Source organism: Hemibagrus wyckioides, linkage group LG06, assembly GCF_019097595.1.
Source record: "Hemibagrus wyckioides isolate EC202008001 linkage group LG06, SWU_Hwy_1.0, whole genome shotgun sequence".
Classification (NCBI taxonomy): domain Eukaryota; kingdom Metazoa; phylum Chordata; class Actinopteri; order Siluriformes; family Bagridae; genus Hemibagrus; species Hemibagrus wyckioides.
In genome coordinates, this window is record NC_080715.1 from 21,357,918 (window position 1) to 21,375,850 (window position 17,933).

General features: G+C 39.0%; 2 protein-coding genes across 3 annotated transcripts in view; one reads left to right on the forward strand and one right to left on the reverse strand.

Annotated features, from left to right (window-relative positions):
* Positions 1-45: 45 nt before the first annotated feature.
* rab20 (RAB20, member RAS oncogene family) lies at positions 46-4,802 on the forward strand. Its single transcript, XM_058393053.1, has 2 exons — positions 46-649; positions 3,898-4,802. Exons 1-2 carry the CDS (start codon positions 457-459, stop codon positions 4,431-4,433), a joined length of 729 nt encoding a protein of 242 aa, XP_058249036.1. The 5' UTR covers positions 46-456; the 3' UTR covers positions 4,434-4,802.
* A 2,826-nt stretch (positions 4,803-7,628) lies between these two features.
* Positions 7,629-17,933, reverse strand: part of col4a2 (collagen, type IV, alpha 2) — a 57,595-nt gene continuing 47,290 nt past the window's right edge. For both annotated transcript variants that reach the window (XM_058393044.1, XM_058393043.1), the window contains 22 exons: positions 17,249-17,323; positions 17,043-17,141; positions 16,708-16,929; positions 16,417-16,578; positions 16,120-16,290; positions 14,683-14,826; positions 14,433-14,561; positions 13,360-13,541; positions 13,174-13,237; positions 12,888-12,962; positions 12,673-12,780; positions 12,443-12,550; positions 11,696-11,767; positions 11,028-11,153; positions 10,831-10,947; positions 10,519-10,680; positions 10,247-10,345; positions 9,850-9,996; positions 9,634-9,750; positions 9,132-9,323; positions 8,694-8,980; positions 7,629-8,474 (listed from right to left, as the gene is read on the reverse strand). In XM_058393044.1, coding sequence (XP_058249027.1) covers positions 8,220-8,474; positions 8,694-8,980; positions 9,132-9,323; positions 9,634-9,750; positions 9,850-9,996; positions 10,247-10,345; positions 10,519-10,680; positions 10,831-10,947; positions 11,028-11,153; positions 11,696-11,767; positions 12,443-12,550; positions 12,673-12,780; positions 12,888-12,962; positions 13,174-13,237; positions 13,360-13,541; positions 14,433-14,561; positions 14,683-14,826; positions 16,120-16,290; positions 16,417-16,578; positions 16,708-16,929; positions 17,043-17,141; positions 17,249-17,323 — 3,113 coding nt within the window. In that variant the 3' untranslated portion in view covers positions 7,629-8,219. The remainder of the gene's footprint in view (positions 8,475-8,693; positions 8,981-9,131; positions 9,324-9,633; positions 9,751-9,849; positions 9,997-10,246; positions 10,346-10,518; positions 10,681-10,830; positions 10,948-11,027; positions 11,154-11,695; positions 11,768-12,442; positions 12,551-12,672; positions 12,781-12,887; positions 12,963-13,173; positions 13,238-13,359; positions 13,542-14,432; positions 14,562-14,682; positions 14,827-16,119; positions 16,291-16,416; positions 16,579-16,707; positions 16,930-17,042; positions 17,142-17,248; positions 17,324-17,933) is intronic.

The window sequence follows — 17,933 nt, forward strand, 5'->3', positions numbered from 1 at the left end:
TTTTCTCTGGAGCACAGTTTGTAGTTTAAAGTGTAGTTAAACGGAGTTTTAAAAAATGTTTTTATATGCTATAATAAGTAAACTGAAGTAAGGTGTAGTCCAATCGATTATTTACACACATGGGCAGGCATCTGTGAAGCCCCGCCCACATCGGGGGTATTTCCTGCGTTGTAAGCTTTTAAAGACTTGAACTTGAACTTCCTAAAAATGACCGCTGCAAGTTTGCACTATTCTCGTGAATCCGTTCTTTTCAGAAGTGTCCGACTCGCTCAGCTTTATGACCGCAATCTTATTTATTCACGTACTGGGGGATAAAAAACTCAGCCATGTCATGTGAGAAACAGACTAAAACACCCATTTTTCACTTTTTTTTGTTTTGTTTTGTGCTGTCATTTGTCCTTAAAGGGAAAAAGTTAAACATGGCGTAGTGTGAGCGGAGTTTGTTGACTTGTGACCATGGCCGAGTCCACGAAGAAGCTGAAAAAGCCTGACGTGAAAATTGTCTTGCTGGGTGACATGAATGTTGGGAAAACATCTTTGCTCCATAGGTACACCGAGAGGAAATTCAAGGACACAGTGAGCACAGTTGGAGGGGCCTTCTTTCTCAAGCAGTGGGGACCATACAATATCTCCATATGGGACACTGCAGGTAAGAGATTAGGCTGCAGGCTGCATTTACAAACGTGTAGTTTAATGATGATCATATTTAATCATATTGATAACGATCGATAATCATATTGATAATGATTCTTGATGATGATAATATTTAGTATTTAATTGTGCAAGTCAGGCATATTCAACTCTTCATTCATTCTAAGCCGAAGAAGCATCTATTATATCCATGCAAACATTTGCAGTGCTAAAATTCAGCTCAGTACTTAATTATTCATTCTCCGTGTCTATGTGGGTTTCCTCCGGTTTAAAAACAAACAAACAAATAAACAAAACAAAAAAAAAACATGCCAGTGAGTGACTCCCAAATCTGCTCGTGAGTGTCTGTTTGTGTGCGCGCGCACGCGCGCTCGTGCCATGGACAGGTCACTATCTTGCTCCCAGGCTCCTTATCCATCACACCCCTGACCAGGAAAAAGTACTTCGTAAAGATGAGTGAATGATCATCAGATAAGTCCAGGATGTTAGCAAATTTACAAGGGCATCAAGCAAATCCTGTGCACCAAGTAGTTCTCATTATTAAATTATTAATAATTTTTTAATGGTGTCCTTTTACATTCATAAGGGACATTGTGGGACATTTTAGCTATTTTTTCATTAGTATCAGACAATCTAGTCAATCAGATAATCTAGGGCATCCAAAGCTTAAGCTATTCTTATCACTGTTCCTTAAATGTGACTCAGACTGAGTAGTTTAATATTATTATTAATAATAATAGTAATAATAATAATAAAAATTATAATAATAATAGCAACCATAACATTAGTCTTTATTCATATAGCATAAGTGCATAAAATAATCCACAGTCATACATAGTATGTAAATATTTTAGTATGCAAAGTTACAGATGTCTTTTGCACCATACAACATGCTTTCTGAACCAGATATCTTAGTTTATATCTTGGATTCAAAATGGTCACAGACTGTAGCATAAATATAAAAGAAAATCCCAAAATAATCTTTTGTGTCTCTTGAACATCGTGAATTAGGAAGTAGAAGTGTCCTGTGTCTTAGCCACAGGTTCTAGCATGTGTTCTTTAATCAGAAATGAGGGAACGCTGTATTCAGTATGGTGTATGATTCTGTATCATTGAACAGACCTCTTGTTTATCTTGCGTGCAAGCACCAGAGAAATATGTCACATGATTCATGTTACAAAGTCTCTTTATTTACCCAGAATATACAGTGTAGAAACAGCACACATGTACACAGTCAAATCAAAGCATCTGAGTCAACATGGGCTTCGGATGAGACATCATGAGGTCTCTTGGTTTCTTATTATAGAGCAGGCATAGCAGACTGTTCCAGTGAGAAGGTGAACAATTTGTCACAGGATCTTATGGTAATTACTCTGCTTTCCCACACATACTTGGGCATTATATGTTTTTAGATGTTGTTTTCAGATTACTCATTTTGTCTCTTTTTTTTCAGCTCATTTGTTACTCACTGCTAAACTTATGCCTCTTAACATACTGCTAGATCACTTCCTGTGGAATTAGTTTCCTTGCTGCTGACAGCTGACCCAAAGTGCCGCAGATTAGTTTCATTCAACCAAGTCATGTGCTGTGTGTGATACACTCTTCACACTGAGTGTTTATCTTTCACTAAACAGTGTGACTCAACACTTTGCTTTTTTATATATTCATTGAAAAGTGCCACTTTCATATGTTTTATTTTAAAATATAGAAATGTTTTTTTACACAAAGATTAATTAGCCAAAAAAAGCAGGAATTTGGATTCACTCAGCTGGGACATTAGTTGGTAATACACTGCTTATTTTCTGTAATATGCATTTTTATTTTATTTTTTTTGCATGTTTGGATTCTTTTTTTTATTGGCAAAATTTTCGAAGCTCTGTCACATGGACTCGGATTAGATGGAGACTGCTAATTTCTTGGTTATTGGTTGTTGAATCACCTATACACATTATATTCAGGGCTGCAATGTAATGGTTTTATTATTACACAGAGAAAGCTTTCATGCTCAGAATGCTTACAGTAATTTGTACATTACATATTTGCAAAATGTGAAGGGCAATGAAGAACAAAGGCCAGTCTCACATCCTCAGGCAAGCACAGCTGTGTACTCACTGGACGCTATTGTTGTGACTTGAGGGCTGAAGACCACTGCATATTTCCACAACAGGCAGCCTTTGTTTTTCACTTGCCACTGTTCTGAACATTATATCAACCTTTGGTAAAGTGTAAAAAATTATGTGCATGTATTAATTCATCATGTAATGCAGGGTTCCCCAACCTTTTTTGTACCATGGACCGGTTTGATACCGGACAATTTATCCGCGGCCCCGGGGTATTTGGGTGTTAGAGGGAGCTCATTTTAGCTAGGTTTATGCTGAGTTTACACTGCACGATTTTTAAAGTGGTCGGATCACTATTGCTTTCACACTGCATGACTATCTAGGGTAGCATTCAGTCACTGCTGTGTTCACTCTGCACGATGGATCGGTGACAGGAGCTTTCACACTGCATGACTTCACAATAGGAAGAATTGCCAACAACTCTGTCTGGTCCGCAAACTTCGTTTCACAACCGAACGTACGCGAAAAGTGATGAGGAAGATCACACATGAGATCAGAGATCTCTTGCGAGACTGGAAATGGAACCCCGCAAAAAAATGGTCAGTGCGGGGAACAAGGATTGTATTCTGCAGAATTGACCAAATGAATAATTTTGCAATGTGCTGCTGCTGATGCGGCTGGTCAAGCAAATATTTCTGCTTTATTTCTGTTTGATGTAATTGTAAAGCTTATTTATTCTGATATAACTATATTTAAGAAATTTTTTTAATAAAAACCTATAAGCTCTATTAAACTATAATATTGTGCTTTAACTGAAGCCATGTTTGCTGATATTGTGGTCTATAACTCCTCCCCGAACTGACTCCGATTTGCCTCTGATTTCTGGCATTTGTCAGCGATTTCGCAAAACCTGTTGGTGATTGAAAATCAGGGCTAAAATCCTGCAGTGTGAACTCTGCATTACTGATGTATGGAAAAACCCGCGGCTGCACCAAATGCGGGAGTCAGGTGCGGGCAGAAGTGGCAATTTTTAAAAATAAAATACATATAATTTATATAAATAAAATGATATGTTTGTTTCTTTGCGGCCCGGTACCAAATGGTCCACGGCCCGGTGGTTGGGGACCCCTGATGAATCTGTCTGTCCTATGTGTCGTCACCTTACGCTGATCGGATTGTGTTCTAGGTCGGGAGCAGTTCCACGGTCTGGGCTCTATGTACTGTCGTAGTGCAGCTGCAGTCATCCTCACCTATGACATGACCAGCTGGCAAAGTTACGTAGAGCTGGAGGACCGCTTCCTATCCCTAACTGACACTGCTAACAGTGACTGCATATTTGCCATAGTAGGCAACAAAGCTGACCTGACTGACTCGCATGCCCAGGCTTCAAATCCAGAGGGAGAGGAGGAGAACAAGCCTGCACGCATGTCTGTTTCTTCCTCCTCACTTCAGCGCAAACAGGTGAACAGAGAGGATGCCATGGCTCTGTATGCACGCGTGCTACACTACAAAGGGCTGGATGAGAAGGCCTGTCTGCCCGCTGAAAGCATGTGCTTTGAAACCAGTGCTAAAACTGGCTACAATGTGGATATGATGTTTGAAACTATGTTTGAGTTGGTGGTGCCCTCAATCCTGAAGAAGAGGAATGAGGGCGAGAGCTCCACTGTTGACTTGGAAGCACCCAGCACAGGAAAGAGTAATAAAGCCGGCTGCTGTACCTAGGAGGAGGGTCAAGATCGGGAATGCGGATTTAATCCGTAATACAATGAAGGCACAGAAGCTTGTTTAAACTCCAGTAACCCTTTCTGTTAGAAAGGAAGACCACATTTCTGTAAATCAAGTCATATTTAAATGATCAGTGTTGAGAATTGTATAATTCAACAAACAAAAAGTACTGCTCAAGCTCAAAACAATATGAAGGCAACAACTCTTAAACAGTATTTTTAATTTGTGCTGCTGGAATGACTTTTAATTTTTTATGATGTGCTGTGATTATGCTTCCACTATTTTGTAAATGAAGCCTTCTTGTGACAAGTGTACACAAATATCACAAAAATGCAATTGAAAAATAAAAGGTACGAATGATCATAAGTTAGCATGCAGATAATCATGATTTTTCCATCTTTAGTACCTGTTTTATCCTGGTCCGGATTGTCGTGGAGCAGGGGAGGTGAGGGGGGGCTCCAAGGGGACCCTTGTGGTGGGGCAAAAAAAAAGAAGCCAGTCCACGAATTTAAAGTTAAAGTATTTTGTGAACTATTAGCTGCCTTAAAATCAGATAGCTGTAGATATTCCTCTTCCTCAAGCTTGCATGTCAGTGATTATTTTTGTGATTTATGCTATAAGACCAAAATTGGACACTAATCTATCACAATCATATGTGCTTTTTGAACATCCTGTTTCAGAGTTTGTCGTCTACCTTTGCTTATACAACAGCCAACACTCTTGTTGAAAGGCTTTTCTCTATATTTTGGAATGTATCTTTGGGGATTTTCTCATTCTGATGCAAGAGCATTAATGAGATCATGCACTGAGGTCTACGAGGCCTAGAGTGCGGTCTGTTTCAGTTCATTCCTCTTCTGTTCATTCACATCAAGTGTTCAGGGGGATTGAGATCAGGGCTCTGTGCAGGGTACTTAAGTTTTTCCACACAAAACTTGGCATAATAAGTCTTTATGAACCTCACTCTGAGCATAGGGGCATTGTCAACCGGTTTGGGGACCCTTAGTAATTTAAAGCTACAGTACAATAATCCCCCTCTATATCGCGGTTCATATATCGTGGTCCCGGTATATCACGGATTTTTATTTGGAACATAACTAATTTTTTTTCCTGGCATATCGCGTTAACCGCAAACCTTATAGTAAATTGTTTTTATGTAGAAATAAGGTAATTTATTAATAAAAATACAATTATTAATTACAAAATATAAACATCAATTAAAATGTTAATAATATATAAAATACTGTACAGTGTATTTACCCAAGAGACACAGAACAGGTTGTTTAGGAAAGCGCGGTGCGGTGATGCTGAAAATCTAAATACAGTACGGCTGGAGGAACGAGTCTGGCCAATCGGAATGCCCCATTCATTTAATCATGGTTGTGATTGGCTGCTGGCTATGCGTGCAGTTGCGGAAAGGGAAGCAGAATTCTCCAGCATCGCAGTTTTTCGCGTGTCACTGTCCTTACCCAAAATTCATCTCGCTATATGCTTGCAAATGCTTTCTGTGTGTGTTTAAAGAGTGTGGGAATTTACAGCTTAAACAATAAAAAAAAAAAAAAAGCATTTGGTGGTCTGTGTAACAGATTTTCGTTTATTATGGGTGGTTTTGGAACGTAACCCCCGCGATAAACGGGGGATTACTGTATATCCATACAATAGTGTGCTTCCAACTTTGTGGGACCAGTTTAGAGAAGGCCTATTTATGAGTGTGATGGACGGTTGTGCATGTACAGTACTTTTGTCCATATAGTGTCGTTCACCAATATTAATTATAGTACTAGGTGGATTCGGAGTCTATCCCAGGAACACCAGGCAGGAATACACCCTGAATGGGATATCAGCCCATCACAGGACATTTATGTACACAGATTCCCAGTCATTTACACCTATTGGTAATATCCACATAGCCAATTAAAACTACATTTAACACATTTTACATTTCTGGCATTACGCAGACATCCTTATCCAGAGTGACTTACAATTTATCTCATTTTCATACAACTGAGCAATTGAGGATTAAGGGCCTTGCTCAGGGGCCCAGCAGTGGCAGTTTGGTGGATCTGGGACTCAAACTCACAACCTTCTGCTCAGTAGTCCAACGCCATCACCACTAAGATGAAAAAGCAAAAAGCACTGAAAGCATATTCCACTTAGCTCATCAGAAACATGACAGACATGAGAAGAACATGAGAAACTCCACAATGACAGTAACCTGAGCTTGGGATTGAACCATGGACACTGGAGCTGTGACGATGCTAACTGCTGCACCACCCTACCTTCCAAAAATACTTTTAATAATATTATGTTTTTTTCTTTTTACTTTTTGTCATGGGAAATATGTTTGGAATAATAGAAAGAAATGTTATCCATTGTTGAGAGTGCAACTTTGATGAAGCTGTTTGTTGAATATTTGCCTTGTCTTATTTTTAACACACACAGTAGATTTTAACCCAAAATCCCACAAAACATTATTGTTCAATGTAAAGAGACTATAATCATAAACAATTATGTCTGGATGGTCTGTACAAACAAATCACCGAACACATCAAACATTTAATTTAACAAGAATTTAATTTGCTGCTGTTCAGTAATGCTAACAGTCACAATCAATCAGAGCATGGTCCAGACACATATTCCACATAAATACATTGTTAGCCTGTTAATGTTCAATTCAACAACCCAATGTTTAATCTCTTTTTAATTGTTTATGGTCAGATAAGGCTATTCTAGACACATAAATCTGAGAAGGCACATGGCTGAGCAAAGTACAAATGTGGTCATTCACCTGATGAATTTGGTCTATTAATCATTAAATATCAGATTTTAAGAAGTATTCCTGTAGTAAACATACTGTTCATTTGTCATTGTTGTGCAAAGAAAGAAATTAAATATATGGACAATTATCATTATGTAAAATCAGTGCAGTCTGTGTAACAGAATAGAAAACAAATGAATCAGAAAATGTTCTGAACTCCACTATGCAAAGCTGTAACTTGTGGTCTGTAAAGACAGCTCTCAGTTCTGTAGTTCTTTAACATGGAGCATGCTTGTGCTCAGAGGCTGTTGAGGAAGCTTAATATAATGACAATGACAACATGCTGTAAGTGCAAATAATTCCCCACAAAGCAAAATGGAAAGTTGCAGAACAGTGTTAGTAAAACAGAGTTCCTTACCTGATGAAAAAAATCATGGTTAAAAATATAAGCAACACTTTATTTGAGGCGTCACTCAGACGGTTTTAACACAACATATAGTTTATAGTGTAAAGCATTTGGCAGTTGTATAAGTCACACTGAGACATTATAATAGCTACAGGGAGTGTCATACATAGAAGAATATAAGGGAAGCAGTGCATTAACATGGGTGTCTTTGGTTCTGCTGTATGATGGTCTTGGTAATATCAATTATACAAATCACGTTGATGAGTGAGGTAATAAGTTAGGAAAAGCACCATTTCAAATGTAACATGAGTAAAGATAATGAAATTGTTAAGATTTTGATGCTTGTTTGACCTCTTTTCTCAGCACATTTACATATCTTCAGTCCTTAGGCACACAGGGAAGGGTACATAGTAATAAAATCTGAGGGTCACTCATGATGTAAAAGTATGCAGTATATAATTGATGTGATTAGGAGCTGTTAACGAGCTTTATTTCGGCAATCCTGCTTGGTTTATGGACATAACAGTTACTATGATCTCTTTATAGTTTACCTTGGAATTCTGTAATGGACTGCACACAAAAATGTCAAAATGTCATACCCTCGGGTCAAAGTTTATACAAGTCACAGGTTCTTCATGCAGACTTGGCATCGACTAATGCGTGAGAGGAACTGTCCAGCCTTGAGAGTCTCTGACTCAGGGGAACTGTGGAAGCTCTGATCAATGGACGTCAGCCAGAAACTGTGCTTGTTCGCGAAGTAGTGGCAGGTACCCTTAGCTCCATTACACTCAATGAAAGGAGTGGTGCGGAAATCCTCCAGACACGAGCCTGGAGACACCAGAGATTGACCACCGCCTTCATCACCGGCTGCCGTATGCTGTGTAGAAAAGACAAAGCTCTTTTTTTCCACAAGCATTTCGACTGCAATGCAGGAGCTGTATAACCTTGTAAAATTATTGGACATGGTGTGATACAGTTCATCACAAATTATTAATAACTAATTATTATTGTTATTTTATTTGACATGTATTTATATCATCTGCAACTACTTATGTAGTAAATACCTACAAAAATAAATTTATCCTGAGAAACTCACCATGAGGAAAGAATAGCCAATCCATAAACTTCTCCAGCCTGTAGGGCATTGTGGGATAGTTGTATCCTGACTGTGCACAGCTATAGCCACAGACGGAGCCTCACATACTGAACATCGACTGATATAGGGCTTTATATCTAACTCCTCCACAGGCATCATGGGAATCGGAGCAGTTGTAGAAAGCCAATAAGACTTGTCATTGCGACTAGCATAGTAGCATATGTCACCAGGGTTGCAATACAGGAATGGCATGGTGTTGAAACGAGGGAGACAGGAGCCTGCCAGACCTGGATAAGACAGTAGAGAATGTTCTTAAAGAACCTGAATTGTGGTTGGTAGTATACACCAAAAATGGATCCAATACTATTTGCAAATTTATTTATTGATTGAGATTTAGTTTCAACCTTCTGGTATACTGATTAAGTCTTATTTACGTACCAAGGTCCTGATTATGAGCTTTCTCCTGCCCTTCAAAGTAAAGCAAGCTGTAACCATCCCACAGCTTGGACATTCCCACAGGGCACATTGGAGTCTGATCAGACTGACTGTGCTTCACTAGCAGGTACCCAACACTCACACTGCGTCCAGGCATACCAGTGGGACCAGGAGTACCAGGACGGCCACGGTTCCCTGAAATGTGACCAGATTTTTAATTTCCATAAAGACTTAACTTGATCACATTTATTGAACTGGAAATTCTTTACCTTTGTTCATAACAGCTTTTTATATTACAGGTTTGTGCATAACAACCCATATACAGTAAAATGACCAGACACTGTGCTAAAATCACTGTTTTACAGCAGCAGTGCTCTTACTATAATCTTGCTCCTCAAGATGCAAGACACTGCTTGATTATTATAAAACCAGCCAGGGTATCTTGCTGACGTTCCACTTTAACTTGTCGACACATTAGCTTAGCTCAGAATTTTGTGAGCTTTACCTTCTAGACCCTGGAGGCCCTGATGTCCCATTGGTCCAACATCACCACGGACACCTGGTGTTCCTGATATACCAGGCACCCCTGGCATCCCCTTTTGCCCCTTTGGTCCAATATAACCTAGGGTAAGAATTATATTATAGCAAATGCTTATATTTTAGAGCTAAAATATAATAAATTGTCTAATATTTTGATTTGGTAACCTTTCATTTCACTTACCTGGATCTCCAGGGAATCCTTGAGGACCAATGTCCCCACTCAGTCCCTGCGGTCCTTGTGGACCATGTGGACCAGGGGGTCCTCTCTCCCCTGGTATCTTCTCAGGACCTGGAGGGAGTCCTTTAGCCCCAGGGGTGCCAGGTGAGCCTAAAGGAGGTGATACATAGAGTGTCTGAGTTATTTTTGATATATTTAAACTTATGATGAATGCAGGGAATTTCAAGTTGGTGAATATTTTTCATTTCATTTCACTCTCTGTACCGCTTATCCGATCTATCATCGGGTCACAGGGAGCCTGTGCCTATCTCAGGCGTCATCGGGCATCAAGGCAGGATAAGTTGGTGAATATAAATTTACTATTTTTTTTAATTAAAAAAAAAGGATAATGTTTACATACCTGGCGGTCCAGTATTTCCTTTTGATCCAGTAAGTCCTCTATCACCTTGTAAACCACGTGGTCCTGTGATACCCATCATTCCCATGGCTCCCTTTATCCCTGTAACACATTTTTAAAAAAGATCAGACACAGAGTAAACCTAGTTCTAGAAAGTCTTCAAAAGCAAACACTGGATTGTATAGGATGCTAATAAGGTAATACTATTTAAAGCACTATCTTTTAAAAATGTGATGATAAACTGTACATTGAATTTCTAGTGTTTGGGACCATACCTTTTTCTCCTGACACACCAGGCTGTCCAGGAAATCCACCGTCTCCAATGTCCCCTTGTGGCCCTTTTGGTCCTGAGGTTCCGAGATCCCCCTCAATGCCACGACCTCCTTTAATTCCAGGTGGAGATGGAAAACCTGGATGGCCTGTGGCTCCGGGATAGCCTAAACATTGGATCAGAAAGGCTGATCACACCACAACAGACTATGCACTACCATAATGTTTATAATGTTACAAGCTTTATCATTGCGGGAAATATATGGTAATAACTCCCTTGGTACTATTATTGTGATCCAATATATTAAGCACTTTACCTGGAAGACCTTTCTGACCATGAAGCCCTTTGTCCCCTGATACACCTTTTATGCCAGGAATTCCATGTGCTCCTGGGGGCCCTTGATCTCCTGGAGGACCTGGTTCACCCTGATCACCTATAAAAAGCTTAGACGTTTTAGCTTTCAAAATGACTAGAGAAAGTCAAAGAGAAAATATATGCTTTATGATGACCCACCTGGATCTCCTGTTGAACCTTTAAGGCCGTAAGCTCCAGGGATCCCAGTCTCTGTGTTGGGAATACCTGGATCTCCTATTTCTCCTTTTTCTCCATCCTCACCTGGTATCCCCCAATTGTCAAGACCTAACAAGCATATAGATTATGGCTATTAAATAAAACTGGCTAACAAATTCAACAAATTCTCTTGACAAAGACAAGACTATAGCAGATTATAAAAATGTATTAATTCAGTAGGCAGTTCATATATATGCTTTTTTATGCCCCACTCAATCACATGATTGCTACCAGTCTAGAAGGGTAAACTGTTATACAACAACAACTTTGGATGAGAGTGCTATATCCCCAGGTCTGTAAACGTAAACTCCTGTATGCACTTGGCTAGTTTGACTTTCTGGTTAACAGAGGGAGACCAACCAAGAGTGTAGAACAATCAGTTTCTCTCTCAGTTAACTAAATTTGAATGCTCTGTAATCATTTAGCCCAACGTTAGTCTAAAATATTACTCTAATGTAGAAGTACACAGTGTAACAAGAAATTTAATGTCTTAAGAAATAAGATTTCATAATAAGGATTCGGTATTCAGAATTCAGCATGTCCTGACATTTGCCTGTGTCCCCTGAATTTTTGGTGCATTAATAATCAAAAGATAACTTTTAAATAACTACCTGCAACACCTGGAAGGCCCTTTTGACCTTTAAGGCCATGCAATCCTGGAATCCCAGCAAGGCCAGGAAAACCTGAAAAGAAAAAGAAAGCTTTATCTTTCACATTTTGCCCCACTGTTAGTGCACTCACTGATGCTGTGTTTTTTATTGAGGTTTCAAGTATTTAAAATAATGAGAATAATTGAAAATTATTAGTATTACAGCAGGGTAATTCTTATTCTCATCAACTGATGAACATTTTTCAATGTAGGTACTGAACTGAGAAGCCTGAATATATTTTAATACTACTGGAAGCCTAAATATATGATTTAAAAGATGAACATTTCCTTTCAATCATATCAGATGTCTCTCATCTATTTCTTCCTGTTTCTTCCATGTAGGTGTATGGTGGATGGTTCATATATACAGTAAGTCTAATAAATAGATTTAAAAAGAATGTTAATATAATCATTTATATGTTGAAGTTTCTCTAAGGAGACATTTATGAAATATTTATGGAAGGAGTCTCTGGTGTTGGCACATTGTAAAGGTTAATACGTTTTCCTGCAGTCTTCAGGACAAAATGGTTTGTGCCTACCAGTTCTCCATAATATGACACTTGCATGTTTTAAAATCTTATTAACTTCATGAAAAAATAGAGTAAGTGATAACTTGGAATAAATTTGTCTCACAGATAATGCATTTAACTGGAATGATAAAATTATTGATTCCACATTTGGGTATATCCCTATATTAGATTGAACATACCTATTTGTCCTGTATGTCCTGGTTTACCAGGGGTTCCTGCCTCTCCTGGCACTCCTGGCCAGCCCTTAGAGCCTTGGTTTCCTGGAAAGCCCTTTAGGCCATCAGCACCTGATAACAGACAAGAAGAGAGCCATTTGTGCATAATTTCTCAGTGTATGTAGGAACCAGACTGCTACTTCAACAAAAAATTGTTTTGAGCACAGTCATTCATTTTGAGCGGGTTCTCTTACCTGATAGCCCTTCTCCTCCAGGATCGCCTTGAGTCCCTTTATTTCCTTTAATACCATCAAAACCAGGACTTCCTCTTACTCCAGACTCACCTAGGAAACCCTTGTGACCTGCAAAGGTACAATTATGTGAATAAAAAATCTTCAGTAGCAATCCACACACCTGTTATTGAAAAGATACCTTTTTTAGGTAATAACTAGATATTTTATTGCCTCACCTAAAGGTCCAAGCTGTCCACTTTCCCCTCTAGGGCCTGTGGGTCCTGGGAGATCGATAACGTCACCCTGGTCACCTGAAGCAGAACAATCTCACTTAGCAATAACTGGTAGATGTGAGGTGTTGGTCAGAGATTCCAACAAAGGCTTATGTTACATAATTGTTGTTGCACCATACACCATACAGTCTTTGATTTAGCATTATAAAAGTACAAAAAATACAGTGCAGTACAAAATGTATGGTGCAAGCAGAACTTGAGGATGGCGAATTTAACATTTCAATATTACCTTTGAACCCCTTGAATCCAAACCCTCCTTTTGCTCCATAAGCACCAGGTGAACCTTTCTCCCCCTAGGATATTGAAGTTAGTATTGACTACAAACAACCTCAATACCACAACCAACCTATAGAAAAAAACTCTAAACATATACTGGTACATGTTTAAATCGGTAAATGCCGAGGTAAAGAATTACCCTAGAGCCACCTGGTCCAAAAAAACCATGAATTCCTTGGGATCCTGTCGGGCCTGGCATTCCTTTCTGACCAGGAAGTCCCTGAGCTCCAGCCTGTCCATGCTGACCTTTTATGTGGCTGGGTTCCCCAGGTAATCCATGATACCCCTCTGTTCCTGGAACCCCCGGCAATCCTTTGGTCCCTTGAGGGTGAAAGAGAGAATATGTTTAATGACCCAATCAATTTTAACATGCATTTGAGTTATGATTCATTGTAATCTTTAAATTTGTACATTTATTTTATTTTATTTTTGTTATTTCTGTGAAAGCAAATATGCAGTCCATGAATGTCTACCAAGACAAGAGTGAGTGATATATAACCCACAGTGTATGAAACTTTACATGTTGAAATATTAAGAATCAGGTGATAGGATAACAATAGCTTCAAATTCATTAAACCATTTTGTATTACACACATTTAAGGATTTATTTATTTTATAACAAAGAATATGTTGCTTAGCTATGGAAGTAAAAATGTGACAAATATTTGAATTAAAAAATGTTTTACTTTTAAAAACCCACTGAATGCTAAATATTTAAAATTAAAGACCATGTTGTTCTTTTGGCTGCTCCCTATTCAGGGTTGCCACAGCGGATCATTTGGTCTGCATGTTTCGATTCGGCACAGGTTTTGACGCCAGATACCCTTCCTGACGTGACCCTCCCATTTAATCTGGGCTTGGGACTGGCACTGAAAGTCGTCTGGCTGGAAATCGAACCTGGGCCATGGCAAAGAGAGCACGGGAGCCTGCCACTGGACCACCAGGAGGCTCGAATGAATGATTAAACAAAAACCACAAACATCAAGTGTGATCTTTTATAACTCGCAAATTCTCCCACACTCCTGCTGCAGACTCTGGCTTAAGAAATTCCATGTTATAAGAGATAGAAGGCAGATTTCTGCTGATATAGTAAGATGGTCTTTAATTTTCAATATAAGACATTTAATTTCTTTTAATATACACTTTTTAATTCAAAATGTCATATCACTTTTTACTTCCATACACAGTATAACAGCAAATAATAAGACTTACCTCGGGGCCCAGTAAAACCTGGATCTCCTTCACGTCCAAAGTCTCCTTTTTCACCTTTCATAACCTCTTTCATATGAGTCATTTCTACGACAGACATTTTACCTGGAGGGCCCATAACTCCTCTTTCACCTGATAAAAAGAGATTATTCACGACAAAAAAATTGACCTCCAATTTAACATATTAACATAAAAGATAGAAGGAAAACAATCTAAAGTGCATACATTTGTTACTATAAGACAAAACAAGAACCTTTTTGCCCCTGTTGGCCCATGCCTCCTTTCTCTCCTTGTAGGCCCATTATTCCTTCCAGCCCTTTCAGTCCTGGATTGCCCTCTGGACCGGTCTTTCCTGACATACCTGGAAAACCTGCCATGCCCTGAGAGCCTTTTACACCTACAGAAATATACAAGAAATATACTGGTAAATATCTGAACAACAAATTTTCCTGAAGATCATGAGAGCTTGAGTTTGTGACAGGTGTGGACATGACATTTTTAATGATCAAAGTTACAAGCGAAGGTCTTCTGGATCATTCATCTAGCACAGTTGTGTTGTTTGTGAGTGTGTAGAGATGTGTAGAATGCAAATTAAAGCTGTTGTGGTAGCTTGTGGTGACCTTCTTGTCCTAAAACACATGCTGTACAATAGATAAAGTGAATCCTTTGTTAATTTAGGGTTGATTTACCTACTGTCTTTAAGTATGTTTGAGTGTCTGTGTCATGATGCAGAGAATATGAGGTATAGAACAACATTGACTCTCGCATGCTTTCCCTTGAGATCTAACTCTGCATTGTGCTTGTCTATGGTGCTGTGAGTCAGCTGGCCTTCAAGCAAATGCTGACTGATTTTCTACGACTGACTGATATTTTTTGGTTTTGTATGTCATGAGGAAACTTTGTAGCCCCTCTTCCATGGGTTTATTTAAGGGTAATGTTCTCCCAAAAATTTTGTGTAAACAATATAAATGTCATTTTGAAGTGATTCAACTGGTTGATCCGCTTAACAATGAATGAAAACATTTCAGAAATGTTTTCGCTGAAAATTCACATGGTTTATAATTGAAAATGCAAGGATACTTTTTTTTTTTAAAAAACATACTTACTTACATTGACTTCTGTTTTTGAGTCCTGTGTTAAAACAGAGCTTAGAGCTTAGAGATGGCTCTTTTTTGCGTTCTCTTTTCTGTAAATCCTGTTTTAGTTCATGCAACACTGTCCTCTAGTGGACAAACTGCGTCAAAATGTGCAAGTATGGAGGTGGACATGTGAGTGTCCTTGCATAAGGCCTGAACATGCTTATAGGTACACTGTCGCAGAAACTTAAATCAGACCTTAGCTGTGTCCAGTAATATTATTTGGAGGAACTATTCAGCTATGGGAGAAACATTCTAAAAGCTTGTTAAAAAAACATGGTAAAAAATGGAAAATAAGCCTGAATGGTAAATTTATATTTGTGCTTTTTTGTTTGATGACCAAAAGATGTTCTGTCGTGTTTTTAATATCATGTGAAATTTTGCATCATGGAGTGTAACGCTTCACAAGAAGTATTGATTTAGTATCGATTTAAGTATTGTACTGATATAACAGATAACTGTAATGATGTGACAGTGCCATTTGTACCTTATTCTCTACATAAGATTTACAATGTGTTTGACATTTGATATCTGTAATGTGAAAATGTTCTGACCTTTAAGTCCAGGAACACCAATCTGCCCAACGTATCCAGGGTCTCCTGTATCCCCCCGTGGTCCGTAATCTCCTGGCCCAGCATCACTTCCTGGTTCTCCTCTTACACCCTTCACCCCTATGGGCCCAGGGGGACCACCATCTCCTCGATTGCCTGTTTCTCCCCTTAGGCCTTTGATGAACAGGAAAAATTATTATATCTCTATCATGAACAGACTGTTCTATCCTCAATGGTATTGACAGGTCAGGTTGATAGCTCTCTAATGAGGCAGAGATTCAAATTATATTACTATTTTACCTGGTTGTCCAGTGTGGCCTGGAGGTCCAGGGAGTCCTGTGTGACCAGGCTTCCCAGGGAAACCAAATATTCCTGCTGGTCCAGGCCTTCCTAGTTCTCCTTGTAATCCTGGAGGACCTGATTCACCTTTGAATCCAATCATCCCAGGCATTCCGTGTATGCCTATAGGGTACCACAGTTTAAATCATTGTATAAACAGTATATGTCCATAAAACCCAAGCTAGAATGTAGTAGTCCAGAGAAAATGCCATTATCAAAAAGGTAAGTTCATCCTTACAGAGTATTTCTCACCTGGGAATCCACTTGTGCCAGAATTTCCAATGGGACCTTTTATCCCCTGCAGTCCTGGTGGCCCTCGTTCACCTGGGGGCCCAGGAGATGCTCCTAGAGCTTCACCATTAGGACCCTTTTCTCCAGATTCACCATGAATCCCTGGTCTACCCGGGATGCCAGAAGAACCTTTGAGACCTTTTGGTCCAGGAGTGCCTACGTCTCCACGAGGTCCAGTAAAACCTGTAAAGAAAACCATTAGGAAGGCAGACACAAACTGCATACAAGATAATTCTCAAGAGCAACCCGAATGTCTGAGTGTATGTAAGGACAAAACCCTTGTATACTCAGCTCACCTGTTTTACCAGGTGGGCCACCAATGCCCTGGTCTCCTTGATCTCCTTTAGTTCCTATCCTACCTCTGTCTCCTGGAAATCCTTTTGGACCAGGCAGTCCTAGAAAAAAACAGACATTACCAAGTCTGTGTAAAGGTTGACATTTGCATTATTAATGTTGTAACATATCATTAAATGATGTCTATTACAGTATTATAAGATATTACCTGGCATTCCCTCCAATCCAGGTTGTCCTGCAGGTCCTATTTCTCCTGGGCGTCCAGATATAGCTGCACAATCCCCTGGGGGATACACCAAAGCCATAAAATATGTCATGACAAGAAAAATAAATTCATAGCCTCAACATATATTACAAATTAGAATTTTTGATTTCCTGATTTGCCATCAACAGAAACAATCGACATGTTATAGCAGGGGTTCCAAAACTAGGGGTTACAGGGATTAATATTTAAACAAGCTACAGTAAAATTTAATTCAAAAGCATTTCTGCATAGCAGCCCAGCCATAATAATGGACAAATTTCTTTGTCCGTTCTACTTCTGCTGCTTCCTTGATGATATTAACTTATAAAACAAACAACAAGCAAATGAATTTACTAAATTATATAACTGTATAAAAGTAAATTATAAAATTGTCTGTGGGGTTTCAGAAAATTCATAATATCCAATTGGGGTCATTTTCTCAAAAGGTTTGGGAACCCCTGGGTAATGCCATGCCTAAATAACATGTGACTCATTGCCAAGTGTGAAACAAAGCACATAACAATATAGTGTGTACAACAACATTTGTGGGTTTAATTTGTTCTAATAAGGGAAAGATTAATAATGCCCAAAGCTTTAACAGTGACTGTGAGTAAAAAAGTGATTGTGATGCAGTAAAGCACTAAGACAG

What these genes read in the sequence shown, in the direction of transcription:
- rab20 (XM_058393053.1), top strand. Translation starts at nt 457, where the DNA reads ATGGCCGAGTCCACGAAGAAGCTGAAAAAGCCTGACGTGAAAATTGTC. An exon ending in CTCCATATGGGACACTGCAG is followed by an intron (nt 650 to 3,897) that starts GTAAGAGATTAG and finishes ATTGTGTTCTAG; the next exon opens with GTCGGGAGCAGTTCCACGGT.